The sequence below is a fragment of the Eurosta solidaginis genome, chromosome 5 (assembly GCF_040869045.1).
Source record: "Eurosta solidaginis isolate ZX-2024a chromosome 5, ASM4086904v1, whole genome shotgun sequence".
Taxonomy (NCBI): Eukaryota; Metazoa; Arthropoda; class Insecta; order Diptera; family Tephritidae; genus Eurosta; species Eurosta solidaginis.
This window is the reverse complement of record NC_090323.1, coordinates 90,636,129-90,655,814: the sequence shown is the minus strand read 5'-3', so window position 1 is coordinate 90,655,814 and position 19,686 is coordinate 90,636,129. Positions and strand designations below refer to the sequence as shown.

The 19,686-nt window shown below is 39.4% G+C and overlaps 1 protein-coding gene across 2 annotated transcripts in view; it reads left to right on the top strand.

The window, feature by feature from the left end:
- Positions 1-18,677, top strand: part of LOC137253437 (limbic system-associated membrane protein) — a 795,865-nt gene extending 777,188 nt beyond the window's left edge. For both annotated transcript variants that reach the window (XM_067790351.1, XM_067790350.1), the window contains one exon: positions 14,896-18,677. In XM_067790351.1, the coding sequence (XP_067646452.1) occupies positions 14,896-15,051 (156 nt within the window). In that variant the 3' untranslated portion in view covers positions 15,052-18,677. The remainder of the gene's footprint in view (positions 1-14,895) is intronic.
- The last annotated feature ends 1,009 nt before the right edge of the window (positions 18,678-19,686 follow it).

Sequence of the window (19,686 nt, the reverse complement as noted above, 5' to 3'; positions counted from 1 at the left end):
AAATTGAAAAAATCAAATCTTACCTAGACAGAAAGGTTCCTTTTTATACGAAGCCGGGAAAAGAAAATACTACCTGATTTAGACGTATGCTTTAAAAATTTTGTGTGTCTTATAATTTTGAAAATCTACCTGCATTAGTGACGGAAATACATGCTTATAACTACATGCCTACAGCAGGTTTCGAACCCAACCACTCTTCCTTTCGATGCAAGCACTCTACCTATTATAAAACAATTCGTGTATTAAAAGTACTATTTGATTTATTTAAAGAAAAAGTATTATCATTGTTATGGTGTTATTCGTTTATCCGGATAATATCCCATTTGCACTTTATACCATTAGTATATGTACATATGTGCACATACATTGAAGTTGTGCAACCTGGGTATTTTTATTTGATCGCTTATAACTTACGTAGTTTTGCATCGATTTTCTTCGATGATAGCTTATCTTTTTTCTAATTAAACAGAACTTTACGTAAAGAAAAAATATCTGGAAAAAGTTTTGGTTTTGGAATGCTGCCCTCGCAAAGAGTAATTTTTTTCATATTTTTTCATAAAAAAAACAAAAATCCGAAATGATAAGCTAATATCTAGAAAACTATCTGGCTGAACAAAAAACAATGTATGATGCGTTCGTGAGATATACGTAATTAAAAGGAGCCATCTTTTTGGTTTTTTCGAATAACGGTAAATTGCAAATATCTCAAAAACGGTACCATAGAATTAAAAACGAACTCAATTTTCGAAATCAGGGGGTAATTTTACATACGAATTTCATAGCGGCGTTTCTGGTAAAGAGAAAAAGTTGAAATTCGTGGTCCAGTGATATTAGCTATAAACAATTTTGGAATGTCAACATAAATAAAATCCGTGAGATCTTAAAAAACAATAATTACCCGCATGCCCTAATAAAAAATCTTACACAGCAGAAGATAGCGCAAATAGAAAACAAAAGTAGCAGATTCTCAACAACAAACACTGCAAGCCAAACGAAGAAGTTCTTCGGTGTGACTTACATACCTAAATTAACAGAGAACTTCGGCTCTGATATACCATACAACAAAAATAACACATGCTTGGCTTATAAATCAAATCAAACTCTACAAAATATTTTCACTAAAACAAAAATCCCTATCCCCCTTTCACAACACAACAATATAGTATACGAAATACCATGTAAAGGAACCGAAAACGAAAAGTGTAATAAAATATATATAGGTACAACAAAGCGTACTTTGGGTATTCGACTCAAAGAACATGAGTCGGATATAAATAAAGAGAAAAATAATACAGCACTATCGCAACACACAACGGAAAGCGGACACTCTGTTGATCTACGTAAAGTGAGAATATTGGACAAGGTAAGGCGGGAAAAGTGAGATACACAACAGAAAGCTTAAGAATTATTCAAAATAGAGAGAGAACTGTAAATAAAAAGGAAGACACAGCTGACATCTCCGCCGCATATCTTTTATGTTTATAAAGTTTTTGCTTACATTTTCACTTTCTTAGGTATTTATTGAACACATCCTTTCATACATACGTACAAATGTAAACAAAACATACCAATTATGTTTGATGATCAAAGTCCAGTTTAATGACAAGTGTACTACATATTAGTAGTACGATTTTTATACTTTTAATTTTCATGCATAACTTAGTTAGTTTATACTAAAATTGTGGAATTTGTGACGCCTAATGTAATCTAGGGATACATATATTTATATATGTAAGTTTTTTACTAAAAAATCTGTTTACTTAATTCTAACCGAAATTTCGTTTAATAACTTTCTTTCATGTACATTGTTGTTGTGATAGAATTACTTGTTTGTGATAAAAATTACTAAATAAATTTACTTTCACTCCTGATGAAGCTAAGGTGCTTAGCGAAACATTGAGCCGAAATAGTGGAGTTTAATTTAGCTTCGCACTAAGCAAATAATAGTCGAAAAGCCTATTTATACTGCTATTAATTATTACATTATTTTGTTGTCTTCAAGACTAAGCATATAATTTTTGTAAAATATATACATATTTTTCAAGTTATATTATATTAAATTATTATACATAGAAAATGAGTAAATTAGAAAAAAACAAAATTCATAGACTTTATAGCCGACTATTTCAAAACTCATCACGGTTTATCATCAGCGAACCACACATTTAAGGCTTAACGTTTAGCGCATCAGGCCATCACGTTTCTATTTTTAACTCGTTTTCTACTGTTTGTTGTGTAGCGTAGCGTCACAATAATATAACCTCCCTGTACCTCTTTTCTTACAACCAACAGCTGATGGCAGGCCAGTTGTGTATTTCTCCAGCAACAAGTGGGGTATTTCTCCAGCATTTTGCGTGCAAACCGTATAAACGGAGTGAATGTGCATTTTACAATTCAGTCCTCGCAAGTGAGCCATCGGGAGTGGTTGTTTTTTAAAGACATATTTTCCACTCCGGCTAGCTATATTGGCGGAGGAGGGCCTTGTCCTGGCGCGGGTCACCCTTCATCTGGCCTGGACGGCAGGAGTGGTGTCTTCGCACAAGGGAGATAATACACCCCCCTGTGGCGTGACCCTGCACTCCTTCCTCTCAATTATAGCCCCTTCCCACTCCGCTGCGACAATTCTGCTGCATAGAAGTTTTCTAAGAAATTCAACCAGAGCCACCTCGACTCCTAAACCCACCAGAGCTCTTTCGATTTCCCCCGGTAAGACATTGTTAAAAGCCTCTTCGATGTCTAGAAAGGCACACAGAGCAAACTCTTTGTGTTCTAGGGACACCTCAATTGGCTTTACAATCGAATGGAGAGCCAATCGATCTGCCCTTGCAGTAGGCATGCTGTGAAGCCGACAGTAACCCCTGAGGAATCCTTTCACATAGGTACAGGTCAATCAGCCGCTCAAACTTCTTAAGAAGAAACGACGACAGACTGTTTGGCCTCAAATCCTTAGGTGATACATGAGAGATTCTGCCGGCCTTCGGAATGAAGATGACCCTAACCGTGTGCTAAAACTTCTGGATATAGTTTAGCCTGAGGCAGTTGGTGTAGATGATGGCCAACCAGCGACAGGAAATCTCTAAAGACTTTTGAAGTTGCGCAGGAATGACGCCATCCGGCCCGGAGACTCATAGGGCTTGAACGAACCTATAGCCCAGGTAATTTGGCTTTCCCGTAGTGGAATGGCAGGCATTTCTACATGGCCAGCGACCACCGACCATGCAGGCGAAGATCCCTGCGCAACTGGGACATCGGAAAAATGATTTTCCAGTAGAAGCTTTAGGGACTCCTCACAACTCATCGACCAGTCCCCACCATCATCTCTCAGATACCCCAGAGGGGCGGGATTCCTAGAGAGTATTTTTCTAAGCCTCACGGATTGCAGAATTCTACGTTTTCGCAGAAGCTTCGCCATGAATCTTACTTGGCTATCCTTATTTCATATTTATAAAACCCCAGACTCACCCCCTGTAGGCGCCGCAGGCAATATCTCGCCCAGCTTCCTACAATGCAAGTCCCAGTTAGTACTTTTAGGGTTCCTAAAAGATATTTTACCGGAACGTTCTTCGTTCACCGAGAACTGAAAGTATCGATGATCAGAGAAGGAGTTGAGAACCCTCTAGGCAGATATCCGATCTTCCAGTTCTCTGCTAACCAGGTTGAGGTCCAGGACATCCTCCCATACCGCAGTAATAAAAGTCGGGTCATTCCGTTATGCCAATCTATGCAATACATTTGCGGCATTATTCATTATGAACTTTTATGCCAATGCATTTCTTATGATTCAGGTTCATAGTCATAGTGCAGTCATATTACAATATTATTCTACATAAATTATATTAACCCGACACAGCGGGAAGTCAACATCAATTGAATGCCGAATACGAAACCAATGTCATTTGACACCTTCATAGCTTCGCTCAGTTAGTCACCCTGTCAATGCATGTGCCGATCGGAATGTCTAATTGTCAGTGTTACTTTGTCAATGTGAATCACCTAAATATTCACACACAATTATTTTACTTTGTTTACATAAACAGATCAATGAAGCAATCTGCTGACTTTGCATACCATTATTACAAATGTACATATTTTTAGTTTGTTAGAGTTAGAATAATTATGTATGTGTAGGTTAAGAAATTATGAAATTATGTATAAAAGAGAAAGAATTTCTTCAATAAATTCAATCATTATCAGACTTCCAAAGTAAAATATTCTTTTATTTAATTTTAACTTTTCAACATATTGCAAGCGGGGCATACATTTTGTATGTCGGGGTTGATTCTGGATAGGTAAGAGTTTAGCCTGTTACATTATCCAGACCGAAGCCGAGCTAGAGTGACTCGCGTTTCCCTGTGGAGTATGCGTGCCTCTTCCGAAAGTTTTGGGTACTGTTTTTTGAGTACTGGATTCACTGGGAAATTCCTATCATAAAGGTCCAACGCCTGTTTTTGGAGTTCACTGAGGATCTGCTCGTGTTTTTTTGCTTCATACGGCTAAGTTCTCCGGTGCCGTATTTCTTCATAATGCTTACGAAGATTACTCCTTAAGCACCAAGGTGGTATTTGCTCATCAATCATATATTTGTTGGGATGCCCAGCTTTCTGGGTATTCAACAGGAACTGTTTGGTTAGCATCTCATTAGGATTATTCTCGCCTCATTGTGTAGATGGTGTTTTGGGGACACAAGAAGACAGCCCGTGGTCGTTCTGAGAGCTGTATTTTGGCAGGCCTATAGATTATTCCAGTGAGTAGTTTTTAGGCTTGCCGATTATATAGAGGAAGCGTATCATGCAATTGGCTGGCCAATTGCTTTGTATGTGGTAATGAGCGTTTTTTGTCTTTTCCCCAAGTACTGCCAGCAAGGGAGTTGAGGATTTTATTACGGCTCTGGATTTCCGGTACAATTGCGGCTGCATGATCACCAGAATGTAGATCCTGATCAAACGGCAAACCCAAGATTTTGGGGTGAACAACAGTCGGTAGCGTAGTGCCATCGACGTGGATGTTCAAAATGGTCGACATTTGGGACGTCCATGTTGTAAATAAGGTCGCGGAGGATTTAGTCGGTGATAATGCCAGGTTTCGCGAGGCGAAAAAACTGGAGATATCAGGGAGTTAGCCTTTTATTCTGTTACAAAGGTCATCGATCTATGGGCCTGGGCCTTTGGCCACTATTGTGCAGTCATCGGCGTAGGAAATGATAGTAACTCTCTCTGGTGGCGAAGGTAGTTTAGATATGTAGAAATTACGGGGATAGGACACCAGCCTATGGCACCCTTGTTTAAATCTTCTTGGTTTTGATGTTTCGTTTCTAAATTGCACCGATTCCTGCCCACCACCAAGATAATTTGCCGTCCACCTTTTAAGACATGGGGGAAGGGTTGACCCTTCCAGGTCTTGCAGTGACGTGCCATGGTTGACCGTATCAAAAGCTGGGTGCTAATGGCATTTAGCGCGGTGGTGGTGCTATGGAGTTTTCTCAAGCCATGCTGATGACAGGCTAGCTGCAAATTTGCTTTGAAGTAGGAGAGCAAAACGGCTTCAAGCGTCTTGGCTACTGGCGAAAGGAGAGATATCGGGCGATATGACTCTCCTATGTTAGCTGGTTTCCCAGGCTTTGGTAGCGGGTCTACATTGGCTATTTTCAATTTTTCGGGAATGACAAAAGTGGAAAGAGACAGGTTGAAGACATGCGCTAAATATTTGAAACCCTCTCTCCCTATGCTTTTAAGCATGACTATGCCGTCTGGGCCCACTGATATGGATGGTTTAGCATGACCGATGGCATCCTCAACCTCTTTGGCGGTGATAGTAATTGGTGACTCGCTGAATTTATGTTTATGTGCGTGTCTATTAGCCCTCCGTCTATCTTTGTACCGTAGAATGCGTTATATATTGTCGGCAGAAAACGCTCGCGTTTTTTTTCGCATCCGACAGCACTTTGTCGCTAAAGGCGATGGAAACATTGTCCTTGCGCATAGATGGATTCGATAGGGACTTTACGGTGGACCAACGTTTACCTACACTGGCAGAGAGGTTACAACCGCTTAGGTGTTCCTCCCATTTCGCCCGCTTGTGTTCATCCACAGCAGTCTGATGCGTTGGTTTATATCCTTTATTTGGGGGTCGCCGGGATCGAGCTGTCTTATACGGTCACATTCTCTCGCTGAATGTGCGGCATCCGCCGGAAAGTGGGGCCGAATTTCGTGAATTCTGCCGGCGGGAATGAAGCGAGCCGAGGCGGATTCAATGATCTTGCGGAAAGCACGCTCCCCTTGGCGAGCACCAGTCGGGATAGGGAGGGCAGCACAGCGGTTGTCTGTAAAGGATTTGTATTCGTCCCACTTTCGACGGGGGCAGGGGCTGATGCTCGGCATTGCTCCCGACTCTACTACGGAGATTGTAGGTATGAGTGGGTGCACCCGTATATGTTGGTGGCGCCGTGGGGCGCGAGCAGCAGCGGATACTTGTTGTGGCTTGCTGAACAGGGGCCGGGGTCAGGAGACGGACCCGGATTGGGTTTGATACCTTCCCGGAGCAAGAGAATATGGAGCAATCCCGCTTCAAGGAGCTGCTGGGAGGATGACAATTTGTGGGAGGGAAATGACAGTCCTTGGTTGGGAAAAATCCCGAGTCGCTGCGGTACATAGAACCGAATGCCTTGTGAAGCGCCATAACAGCGGTCATATAGGCCGCTGACATGGTGCTGGCGGCCCACAGCTACTTCTCTCGAGAGATGGCACCATCCTCCCTACTCCTATCCAGGACACCGAAGGTGATGGAGCCCGCTCGTTTAACGATTTCTTTAAGCGCAAGTGCGTCCCCACCTCCTCGGGCCCTTTTTGTCGTTGAGGCAATCCGCTCATCCGAACATTTCCGCTTCTTTGCCCCCAAACCCTTCTGATCACCCGATTTGTTCGGCACCGGTGTGTGATCGTCGCCAGCTACAACGCTCCTGGCCCACTCCAGCGTTCGGGTATGCTTCTCAAAAATCTGAGCTGCATCCCTTCCGCCGTAGCGCTCCAAGATATTCTCGGCCAGGCGCCGATCACCCAGAGCTTCCCTACGTGGCATCGATCGTTTACCTTTCCTGGCAGGCTTCGACCCCAGGGCTTCCTTTGGGATGCTCCTCGCAACACGACCCCCTTACTGGTACTGGGCTGGTCCGTCGCATTCGCCGGACCTCTCCTTTCCCAGTCACACCCCCATATGGGTCTCCATTGAGTGTCAGTTTCGACCCCTCCTCCACTACCCAAATTACCCGTACCTACGGGATTTGAACTCAACCCCCTACGATGATCCGTCTCATCTGGGCTTTTGATCTGCCTGGAGTTTTCCCGGCTGCCAGCGACTTGCTTCGGAGCGGTCTCCGTGCCTGTCGCGCCCCCCGCACCATTACGACCTTCGCCGTCACTCCTACCCTCCTATATATTTTTGTTGTTCGTGTCCATTCTAAGAAGTCCCCCTTCAAGGCCGCTATCCGAAGCCGATTGTGTAGTCGCCCTTCAACGGTCCCGTGGTTATCTGTGCTACGCCATGAGGCCACGCGAGGGTTGACGCATTGCCTTATAGGTAATGCGTTCAGAGCCACACCGGACGCAAAGCGGGAAATTTTTCAACCGCACCTACACCACCAACTTAACGGCGACGGAGCCGGAACGTACCTTAAGGCCCGATAGTGTTTTATAGCGACGTGGGCAGGTGCAGCATTTCGACAGGGTTTCACCCCGACCTACTAAATGGCAGAATACCACACCTACCAGCCTAAAGGCATCAATTCCAAAAACAAAGTCTAAATCAAAAACCCTAACAATCCAGTTCGTCACCGTTGTGTACCGATATTGACACTTAACAGAGCTCGGCACAAGGACTCAGGAGTGCGGATCCGCCCTTATCAGTAGAAGCAGGGGCACATCGTGCAGGACGTGATAACTTATCACGCATTTCAATTCGCCACTATGATCGGTCTAAGACTGATAACAGTCCCTGATCCAGAGCATAGAACCATGTATGATATCCAAGCCAAGAATCTTAACCTCCCTAACTGGTACTTTACAGAAATCGTTAATAAATTATCGGCACTATTTGTTAGGAGTGTAGGCCTGATAACATATACGACAGCGGTTATAAAGCGACATCTGTCAAATTATTTTTACACATGTTCTTATGAGGGTCATTATTGTCGGCGCGGCATATGTAGCAGCACGACATTCAATCAGGAATGCCGTTGTAGTCGTTTTTCTCCTGGCAGCACTACCTTCAGAAATATTGAATTATAGACCCGCTATCTTATAAATAATACAGATAATAATATTGATATAATAGTGAACAGCGGAAGTACTGCTAATAAAGCAATACTATAAAAAATCCAATGTTACTAAGCTCTTAAGCGCACCTAAAAATTGTCCACACAATTGGGATTAAAAGAACAAAAAACAAGAAAAAAAGCATATAAAATTAGTATGTATCTACCTAAATGGTGAGTACAGGAATAGTAACAAAAAGGCAATACTTGAAGACCAATCGCAAAGCGAGCATATGGCTGAGTGGTTAAAGGCATCTGCCTTTATACTAGTATAAAGAAGAATGTTGGAGATATTGAGTTTAATACTCAGCTCCCGAGAAAGTAGCTGATGAAGAAGTGAAATTCAGAAACATGTCCTAGTAACCATCGCCGTTTGCAAACGTTGCCATTTTTCTTTAATATCAATTATAAAACTTTTAGTAAAAATAATTTTTTTTAATAAATATACTTTTTTTATTACCCATTACAGTGAGTTAAAATTTCTTTCATGAGTAGCTTTAGGACCACTACTCTGAATTCTTTAGCAGAAATCAGCTAATATATGCACGTTCAGGTATCCTTGATATCGTTCTTCCATAGTGCGGAGGTCCTGACAAAACGCTCGACCCCCTCTGCACTGAGATTGTCCAAATTTTCAGGGAAACGGTCAAGGTGGATATGGAGAAAGGGCATCTTGATACTCATGTTTACATCCAGATGTTAAAAATGTACCATCAGTTGGTCTATATGCTCAGGCAAGTTGGGCAACTTGCTATTCCCCAAACGACCAGTCCCATGCAGATTTTTCAGGTTCTTTCATATGGCTTGGGAACTCTGGATAACAAAAAGATTTCAAATCTGTGGGCCATCGAAAATCAGTATTGGAAATGATTCAGAAATGTGTGAAACATTCACCACTTTTGTCTTAGGTATTTCAATATTGTTTCATAAGACCCAATTTGATATGCAGAGGTGGTAATATTTGAGTAAGGTTTTTTTATTTGCCCATGATCGTAATAACTCAACACAACATTTACATACGTGTCTTTAAATCCAGGGAACTACCCGTACCTACGAGGTTTGAACCCAAATCCCTACGCTGATCCGTATGATCAGCCCTTTTGATCTGCCTGGAGTTTTCCCGGCTGCCAGCGACCTGCTTCGGAGCGGTCTCCGCGCCTGTCGCGCCCCTCGCACCATTACGACCTTCGCCGTCACTCCTACCCTCCTTTTTATTTTTGTTGTTCGTGTCCATTCTAAAAAGTCCCCCTTCAAGGCCGCTATCCGGAGCCGGTTGTGTAGTCGCCCTTCAACGGCCCCGTGGTTATCTGTGCTACGCAGGGAGGCCATGCGAGGGTTGACGCATTATCTTATGGGTAATGCGTTCAGAGCCAGACTGGACGCAAAGCGTCCTATCAGCCGTTCCGATAGGGTTTCACCCCGACCTACTAAATAGCAGAATACCGCACCTACCAGCCCAAATGCATCAAGTCCAAAAACAATGTCCAAATCAAAAACCCTAACAATACAGTTCGTCACCGTTGTGTACCGATACTGACACTTAACAGAGTCCTCCCTCCCCTGAGCTCGGCACAATGACTCAGGGGTGCGGATACGCCATTATCAGTAGAGACAGGCCACCTCGTGCATGACGTGATAATTAATCACGCGTGTCAATTCGCCACTGGCCGGTCTAAGACCGATAATCCAGAGCGTAGAACCATGTATGATATCCAAACCAAGAATCTTAACCTCCCTAACTGGTACTTTATTTGACAGAAATCATTAATACATTATCGGCACTATTTATTAGGAGTGCAGGCCTGATTACATTTACGACAGCGGCTATAAAGCGACATCTGTCAAATTATTTTTACACATGTTCTTATGAGGGACATTCAATCAGGAATGCCGTTGTAGCCAGGTTAAACCTAATTCCATTTTTGAGTAGCAACAGTGAGCGGCGTTCGATTTATTTTGTCAACAAAACTAAAAAAGAAGTAAATAAAAGATATTAAAAGCTAAAATAGTTCTTTTGGGCGTTTTTAAAATATAACACTGGTCGACACAGGTTCTGTTGCATGGGATTTTATGCGTGATTTTTAAAGTACTTATTTCAAATTTAGAAGTCGTTTTTCTCTTGGCAGCACTACCTTCAGAAATATTGAATTATAAACCCGTGATCTTATAAAAAATACAGATAATAATATTAATATAATAGTGAACAGCGGAAGTACTGCTAATAAAGCAATACTATAAAAAATCCAATGTTACTAAACTCTTAAGCGCGCCTAAAAATAGTCCACACAATTAGGATTAAAAGAACAAAAAACAAACAAAAATCATATAGAATTAGTATGTATCTACCTAAATGGTGAGTACAGGAATCGCAACAAAAAGGCAATACTTAGAGAGCAATCGCAAAGCGAGCAGCGGGGCATTCATATGGCTGAGTGGTTAAAGGCATCTGCCTTTACACTAGTATAAAGTATGAATGTTGGAGATATCGAGTTTAATACTCAGCTCCCGAGAAAGTAGCTGATGAAGAAGTGAAATTCTGAAACATGTCCTAGTAACCATCGCCGTTTGTAAACTTTGCAATTTTTCTCAAATATCAATTATAAAACTTTTAGTAAAAATAATTTTTTTAATAAATAAACTTTTTTTATTACCAATTACAGTGAGTTAAACTTTCTTTCATGAGTAGCTTTAGGACCACTACTCTGAATTCTTTAGCAGAAATCAGCTAATATATGCACGTTCAGGTATCCTTGATATCGCTCTTCCATAGTGCGGAGGTCCTGACAAAACGCCCGACCTGCTCTGCACTGAGATTGTCCAAATTTTCAGGGAAACGGTCAAGGTGGATATGGAGAAAGGGCATCTTGATACTCATGTTTACATCCAGATGTTAAAAATGTACCATCAGTTGGTCTATATGCTCAGGCAAGTTGGGCAACTTGCTATTCCCCAAACGACCAGTCCCATGCAGATTTTTCAGGTTCTTTCATATGGCTTGGGAACTCTGGATAACAAAAAGATTTCAAATCTGTGGGCCATCGAAAATCAGTATTGGAAATGATTCAGAAATGTGTGAAACATTCACCACTTTTGTCTTAGGTATTTCAATATTGTTTCATAAGACCCAATTTGATATGCAGAGGTGGTAATATTTGAGTAAGGTTTTTTTATTTGCCCATGATCGTAATAACTCAACACAACATTTACATACGTGTCTTTAAATCCAGGGAACTACCCGTACCTACGAGGTTTGAACCCAAATCCCTACGCTGATCCGTATGATCAGCCCTTTTGATCTGCCTGGAGTTTTCCCGGCTGCCAGCGACCTGCTTCGGAGCGGTCTCCGCGCCTGTCGCGCCCCTCGCACCATTACGACCTTCGCCGTCACTCCTACCCTCCTTTTTATTTTTGTTGTTCGTGTCCATTCTAAAAAGTCCCCCTTCAAGGCCGCTATCCGGAGCCGATTGTGTAGTCGCGCTTCAACGGCCCCGTGGTTATCTGTGCTACGCAGGGAGGCCACGCGAGGGTTGACGCATTATCTTATGGGTAATGCGTTCAGAGCCAGACTGGACGCAAAGCGTCCTATCAGCCGTTCCGATAGGGTTTCACCCCGACCTACTAAATAGCAGAATACCGCACCTACCAGCCCAAATGCATCAAGTCCAAAAACAATGTCCAAATCAAAAACCCTAACAATACAGTTCGTCACCGTTGTGTACCGATCTGACACTTAACAGAGTCCTCCCTCCCCTGAGCTCGGCACAATGACTCAGGGGTGCGGATACGCCATTATCAGTAGAGACAGGCCACCTCGTGCATGACGTGATAATTAATCACGCGTGTCAATTCGCCACTATGGCCGGTCTAAGACCGATAACAGTCCATGATCCGGAGCGTAGAACCATGTATGATATCCAAACCAAGAATCTTAACCTCCCTAACTGGTACTTTATTTGACAGAAATCGTTAATACATTATCGGCACTATTTATTAGGAGTGCAGGCCTGATTACATTTACGACAGCGGCTATAAAGCGACATCTGTCAAATTATTTTTACACATGTTCTTATGAGGGACATTCAATCAGGAATGCCGTTGTAGCCAGGTTAAACCTAATTCCATTTTTGAGTAGCAACAGTGAGCGGCGTTCGATTTATTTTGTCAACAAAACTAAGAAAGAAGTAAATAAAAGATATTAAAAGCTAAAATAGTTCTTTTGGGCGTTTTTAAAATATAACACTGGTCGACACAGGTTCTGTTGCATGGGATTTTATGCGTGATTTTTAAAGTACTTATTTCAAATTTAGAAGTCGTTTTTCTCTTGGCAGCACTACCTTCAGAAATATTGAATTATAAACCCGTGATCTTATAAAAAATACAGATAATAATATTGATATAATAGTGAACAGCGGAAGTACTGCTAATAAAGCAATACTATAAAAAATCCAATGTTACTAAACTCTTAAGCGCGCCTAAAAATAGTCCACACAATTAGGATTAAAAGAACAAAAAACAAACAAAAATCATATAGAATTAGTATGTATCTACCTAAATGGTGAGTACAGGAATCGCAACAAAAAGGCAATACTTAGAGAGCAATCGCAAAGCGAGCAGCGGGGCATTCATATGGCTGAGTGGTTAAAGGCATCTGCCTTTACACTAGTATAAAGTATGAATGTTGGAGATATCGAGTTTAATACTCAGCTCCCGAGAAAGTAGCTGATGAAGAAGTGAAATTCTGAAACATGTCCTAGTAACCATCGCCGTTTGTAAACTTTGCAATTTTTCTCAAATATCAATTATAAAACTTTTAGTAAAAATAATTTTTTTAATAAATAAACTTTTTTTATTACCCATTACAGTGAGTTAAACTTTCTTTTATGAGTAGCTTTAGGACCACTACTCTGAGTTCTTTAGAAGAAATCACATAACATATGCTCGTTCAGGTATCCTTGATATCGCTCTTCCATAGTGCGGAGGTCCTGGTAAAACGCTCGACCTGCTATGCAGTGAGATTGTCCAAATTTTCAGAGAAACGGTCCAGGTGGATATGGAAAAAGGGCATATTGATTCTCATGTTTACCAGATGTTAAAAGTTAAAAGTGTACCATCAATTGGTCTATATGCTCAGGCAAGTTAGGCAACTTGCTGTTCCCCAAACGACCCGTCTCATGCAGATTTTTCAGGTTCTTTCATATGGCTTGGAACTCTGGATAACAAAAAAGATTTCAAATCTGTGGGCCATCGAAAATCAGTATTGGAAATGATTCAGAAATGTGTGAAACATTCACCACTTTTGTCTAAGGTATTTCAATATTGCATCATAAGACCCAATTTGATATGCAGAGGCGGTAATATTATACGGTATACGGTAGCAGTCAGTAGGTTAGGATAAATGTATTTAGAGTGACTTCTGCGGTTTATTCCTGTACACAGAAATAACATTCGGTGTTCGCTGTCATGGTCCGACGGGTCACGCCATATCCAGAAGTTTGGTATTTGAAATAAGGTTTTTTTATTTGCCCATGATCGTAATAACTCAACACACCTTTTACATACGAGTCTTGAAATCCAGGGTTTGTTATTTGGAGAATAGAATAAGTTTATATAAATTCGTTTCACTAGGTCCGACGGACTCAAACGAAATTCCTTGAACATATACGCGCCAAAAATATAACAGAAACTCTATTGTTTACACACATTCTCCCTGATGAATTCACAATTAATAAAGCAATGGATTACAGAAGTTATTCCGTCAGCGGTTTAGGGGCTTCGCGTATACCCGCGGCAAGTATACCTGTCGTAAGAGGCAACTAAAATACTCAAATGATTCAAGGGGTTGTGTAGGGCAACCTTTTCAAGGGGCTGCCAGCGCAATTGTCAACCCCACCAGCCCATGGAAAATCCTGTTTCTACAGCAGCCAAGGCTCTGGCGACCCCGAGTTCCTTATGGAAGTAGGAGCTGGGCGGTGGGTGGCCTAGAAGGTTCAATGGGGTCATATTAAGTCGATCTTTAGATGATCGGGTTTGTATCTTAATGGTACTTTTTACCAGAGCGTATCGGACCTATATCCGACAAAAGACCAATAACATGGACAACACTCCCCAAAACCTTGGGGCAGTGTTTTTATTACAACAACAATAACACCTCCAGTTTCTACATCTACTATGGTAATATGACAACTGATAAATGTTTTTATATGATACCTGTATTTCAAAAACTCCAGCTGCTAGAAGAAATTTGAGGGCGGATTTGAAATCAGCGACCCCAAATTAGTGAGGAACAAAAGGAAAACTCGAGGCAACATACAAAAAGTGCGATTTTGTCCACCAGGGGAATTAAATTTTTTTTTTAATTTTTCGCTACAGTTTGCTATAATTTAAGTTTGTGGCTGCAGCGTTCAAGGTAATCAAGTAGCCAATGCTTGGCTACAGTTGTCGTCAAGCTTCGCTTTGTTGTGGTCTGTATACGCAGTGTTGAATGTAATCAGACTTTGTGAGTGTGTTAGTAAAAATATCATTGTCTCTTGAAGGGTCTACATACATACTTTTAACATTTTTTTAATAGTAAATAAATGTTTTTCTTTCAGATAAGCGACATTCATCAATTTTACACAAGAAATCACGACCTACTTCTCGATATAGATATGGAATACAAAACGGGGATTTCCAACGGAACGAGATATTCGTTTGTTTACCTTGTTTTGAATGGAATAGTTGCTTGTCTTTTTTTTATTGTTTTTTAAAGAACATCTGTACTACTTAAGAAATCTAGTAAATTACTATTTATTAAAAAAATGTGCCTTACAATTCAGTTATAAATTTCATTAAGTATTCAGTTGGGCTTATTGTATACTAAGAGCAATTTTCACTATATTAACTGAGTCAATTTTTTCTAAGTAATCAAAATTGTTATTTTCTCCATGCTAACTAAACATCGACTGTCAGTTAGGTGCAAGCAGGGTTCGCATTTGCACCCAAATTATCAGCACACCTGCGGCAAATAAATTGTCACTGAGTTAAATGCTCATACACATGAGCTGTGCAATATTGAATAAGCATGGAGCACACAACTCATGTGCGCCATATGAAATAAACCACACGCGCCTAAGTGTCTTCTTTGATTCAAAAATCGTATGTCACGCTGGTGTGTGTGCTGCTTAATTCAATGCAATCGCTCAGATAAATATGCCGAGTGCAGTTAAAATTATGCACAATATAAGTTAAAAAAGCGTAGCCTGACTTTTTCGAAGGGAGATGCTGATTCTGAATACCTTAAAGAATACCACGAGATTATTAATACTACAGATATTTCAGTACTGTGGCAACGCTATAGTCATGAAAGAATACCAATAGGCAGCCCAATTTGAAATTTTTGGAGTTTTCTCCTCTCTTCCCTAGAGTCTCAAATCCAGGGTATTTAAAAGGCTGCACACAAATTCATATCATACATATTTGATTGAAAAAAAATTAAACTTTTCTGGAGGATTTTGAAAAAAATGGTTTGCTCTGTTATTTTTTTGATATGTACCTATTTGTTCATGAATCCGAAAGGCAGGTAAAAATTGTGTGTGTGTTTTTTTTTTAAGAAAAATTCTCACACGACTCAGTTTTTATTTTTTACACGTGCTGTGTGTAAGTATTTTATGTACAAGGCACACACATGTGCATTTACGTTATTCGAGTCAGCACACATATCAGCTGTGCCCTAAATCTTTTTTCTGATATCACAGCTCACGTGCATGAGCGAAAAACGTACAAATGTGCTGCACGCGTGTGTGTAAATACGAACCCTGAGTGCAAGGCAAAAGTGAAAAGAAAATTCAACTGTTTCGTTGGCTTTCATGTGATCGAAATACATTTTTTGCACTACAAAATATTCAAAATGTCAAATGAAGCCATCTGAAGGACAGCTATCGTCCACTTAAATTGTAACTATGGTGAAAACGGTTTTAAGTGCATTCGAATTGAGGTCAAAAAAGTATTGCTATTCAAAAATTTTACTCTAAGCTATGTATATTTTGGGTAAGTAAAATTAGTTCAGGAAACATAAAATTTTCTCTAAAAAATTCTCGATAATGATTGTTCAATACAGGACTTAATTAGAGTGGTGCAGCTTATACAACTGACTTTCAGAATCATAACAAGGCATAATCCAGAAGATTTTCAAAGATTTTGTGTCTGGATTAGGTTTTGTGATATTATCTGGACTAACTGTGTCGTTTTTGTTTTATTCATCCACTTAGAGGTATGAGTAGTTAAAACTAGACTTAGGACCGTTTTCACCATCTGCAGTTAGTCAACTATCTACAACTCATCGACATTGTCGTTTCTTCATGCTAACTGAAGCATCCTCTGTCAGTTCAGTGCAAGGTAACAGTGTAAGAAAGTAAGATGTTTTGTTTAATTTCGTGTATTCACAATAGATTCTTGCGATTTGTTCTAAAAAATATTCACAATTATAGCTTTAACTGCGGATTGTCAAATTGAAATATCGGAAGGATTGCTATCCTCCAGTTGAATTCCAACTTAACTAGAGCTCTTAATAACATTCCAGTTTCGTTTTTAAAAATTTATTTTAATTTTATTGTATTAAAAATATGAGCCCGAGTTTGTAGACATAAAAATATTAATTAATTAATATGTACATATGTATGTGTGTGTATAATGCAGGTCAGGCTTCATCGTCTATCAGACATCTTTTATAACGGATGCATACGAGTATATGTATATAAGCGTAGTATATGTTATGGGATAAACCTGATATCACGCCTAGGCTACAAGCTAGGTTCCCCTAGCATATACTAAGTATCGTAAACTGAATAATTAAATTTTCGTATAAGAAGTCGTATCCATACAAAATATTATTAAGAAATGCATTTTCTGTGCACAAATACCAAAATGTCTGTTAGATTTTTAGCCAGTGAATAAAATATGGTTTAAAAAAAATTAACATTATTTTTGTACACTTTTCTACGAAATTTAACATTTTTTCACGACGTATGGCCTTGTCTACTGAAGGATGCATTATAAAATGCCGACAGAAGGCGCTCGTGCATTTCTTCGAATCCGATAAAGTTTTATCGCCCAAAAGCGATGGACAATGATTTGACGGTTGACCACAGTTTATTAACATCCGCAGACAGGTTGAAGTTCTTTAGATACTCCCCATTTGGCACGTTTGTGTTCATTTACCAGCCGCATAATATACAAGCTGATACTCCTAATATGGGCGTCTCTATGGTCGAGTTGTCTCGCCAGGTAACGTTCTCTTGCTAAGTTTGCAGCTTCAGCCAGCCGGAATTCAGTCGGCCGGAATAAAGTGTGCAAAAGCTGAAGCGATGACCCTACGGAAGGCACGCTCGCCTTTCAGGACATCAGTCGGAATGGGGAGAGAAGTAAAATATTGATTTGTGAAGGTTAATAATTAAACGAGCCAAGTTTATGGCAGAATCATAAGTTTCGATTGAGTTTTATTTTGTAGATACTTTTCCTTTTATGCAAAATATTCCTACTCTACAGGAACCTATTTACACTAATGCTTACAAACTAAATGTAAATTATTTCCTCTATATAAATTCAGCATATTACAATGACCTATTTAGACACATGAGTACATATGTATGTATAATATATTTGTCGGTCAATGCGACAAATAGACAAGCATGACTAATTGACCGATGTAAACAAATATGTGCAACCAATGCAGAAATGCATGCTGGGTTCGAATAGCTATTTGGGTTATTAATATTTGGCTACATATGTGTAAATATGTAATGGACAATTGAATGCGGTGAAAGTGAAACGAATTCTAAGGCACGTTACACCATCCGCCTTTGAAGAATGGCCATACATAATTGCGCGCCAATTTTGCATGGCTATTCAAGTGACATAATTAAATCTTAAGCGTGCCGTTTTGTATCGTTTTACATATGTGACCCATTTAAAATTTGCTTGTGTTTACAAAATTTCAATTGTCTTTCACATTCAATCGTTGTGTGATCATAATTTATGATATAATGGTAACTTAATGCCTATTTTTATGAATTATTATTTCGTTATCTTTACTTGTTCTATCGCTGTTTCCTATTCTATGTGGTATTAATGTAAAATTGTTATTTTTATCAATATTTTTGACTTTATTCGGTTGATATTGAAATTATTTTCAATATCGATATTTTCTACTTTAAGGAGATTAAATGTAAAATTATTTTTCCTATCAATATTTTCTTCTAAGGGCCCGCATATATCTACTATGTAACTTAAGACCTCTCTAAAAGGCGAGGTTTTCCTAGATGAAACCGGTCAAACTTATATTTATTTCTTTTATGTGATATTTCTAGAAAATAATAAAGATAAATGCTTTATTAGATTTCATTACTTTAACTATTTCTATTAAACAAAGTTTTTTCATTGTTATTTCGTTTGATTTAGGTTCTATTAAACTTAGAACATATAAAATAAGAAATCTGTAATTAATTATACAGAAAATTGAGATGTTGTAAACAAATCTGTGGTCACAAACCATAATCGCCTAACTCGAGTTAGGACAAAATTTAGTTATTAGTGCCAGCATGTTCAGCGTAATCAATTCTATGGGTCATCCACTTTTTATGTCTGTATCTTTTTTTAGAAAAAGGTTATTAAAAAAAAAACCTAACAGCTTAAGTTATTTTTTCGCTTGGTTGTTTTGGCATAAAAGCCTAACTCATAAACTCTCCGTCAAAGTATCCTAGCTCAAGTTAAGCATTTTCATAATTTATTTCCTTTGTGGGGCATAACAGCCTATTTCAACTTAAGATTGTAACTTATTTTTTCCATTACGACATATATAAATTTAAGTCGTTATTACAAAACATAGCGCCAAATATATTTTTTTTGTATCCTGAGTTAGGCTGTTGTTCCGAATTACAATAACCGCCATTGGCTAGCATAAATTAAGATAAATTATTTTTCAATAGGAAGCCATGACTTTTTGAAAATATTATATTGAGTTACGTTCTTATTTCAAATTTTATTTCAAAAAAACCTGTACCTAAGTAGACATAGGTTTTTGGTATTCAATAATATATTTTTTTAAACGAATCATTAAGTTGAGTTAAGTTGTGTCAGAGAGTTGTGCAGCTTATATAGCAATTATTTAAAAGTAATATTTCTTGTGAAAAGTGATAAAAAAAATGTCCGACAGAGCAGCAAAAATGGTTGAATTGGCTAGGTCATTGCCAGAGCGTCGAAACAACGAAGGTAAGTAAATAAAATTAATTAAATTAAATAAGGTTGTCCTTGTTATTTTGCAAATCAAAATTATTTGCATGTAATTCGAAATATGAAAGAGTGACATAACCCCAAGGCCAAACATTTTTATTATCGCACAACCAACC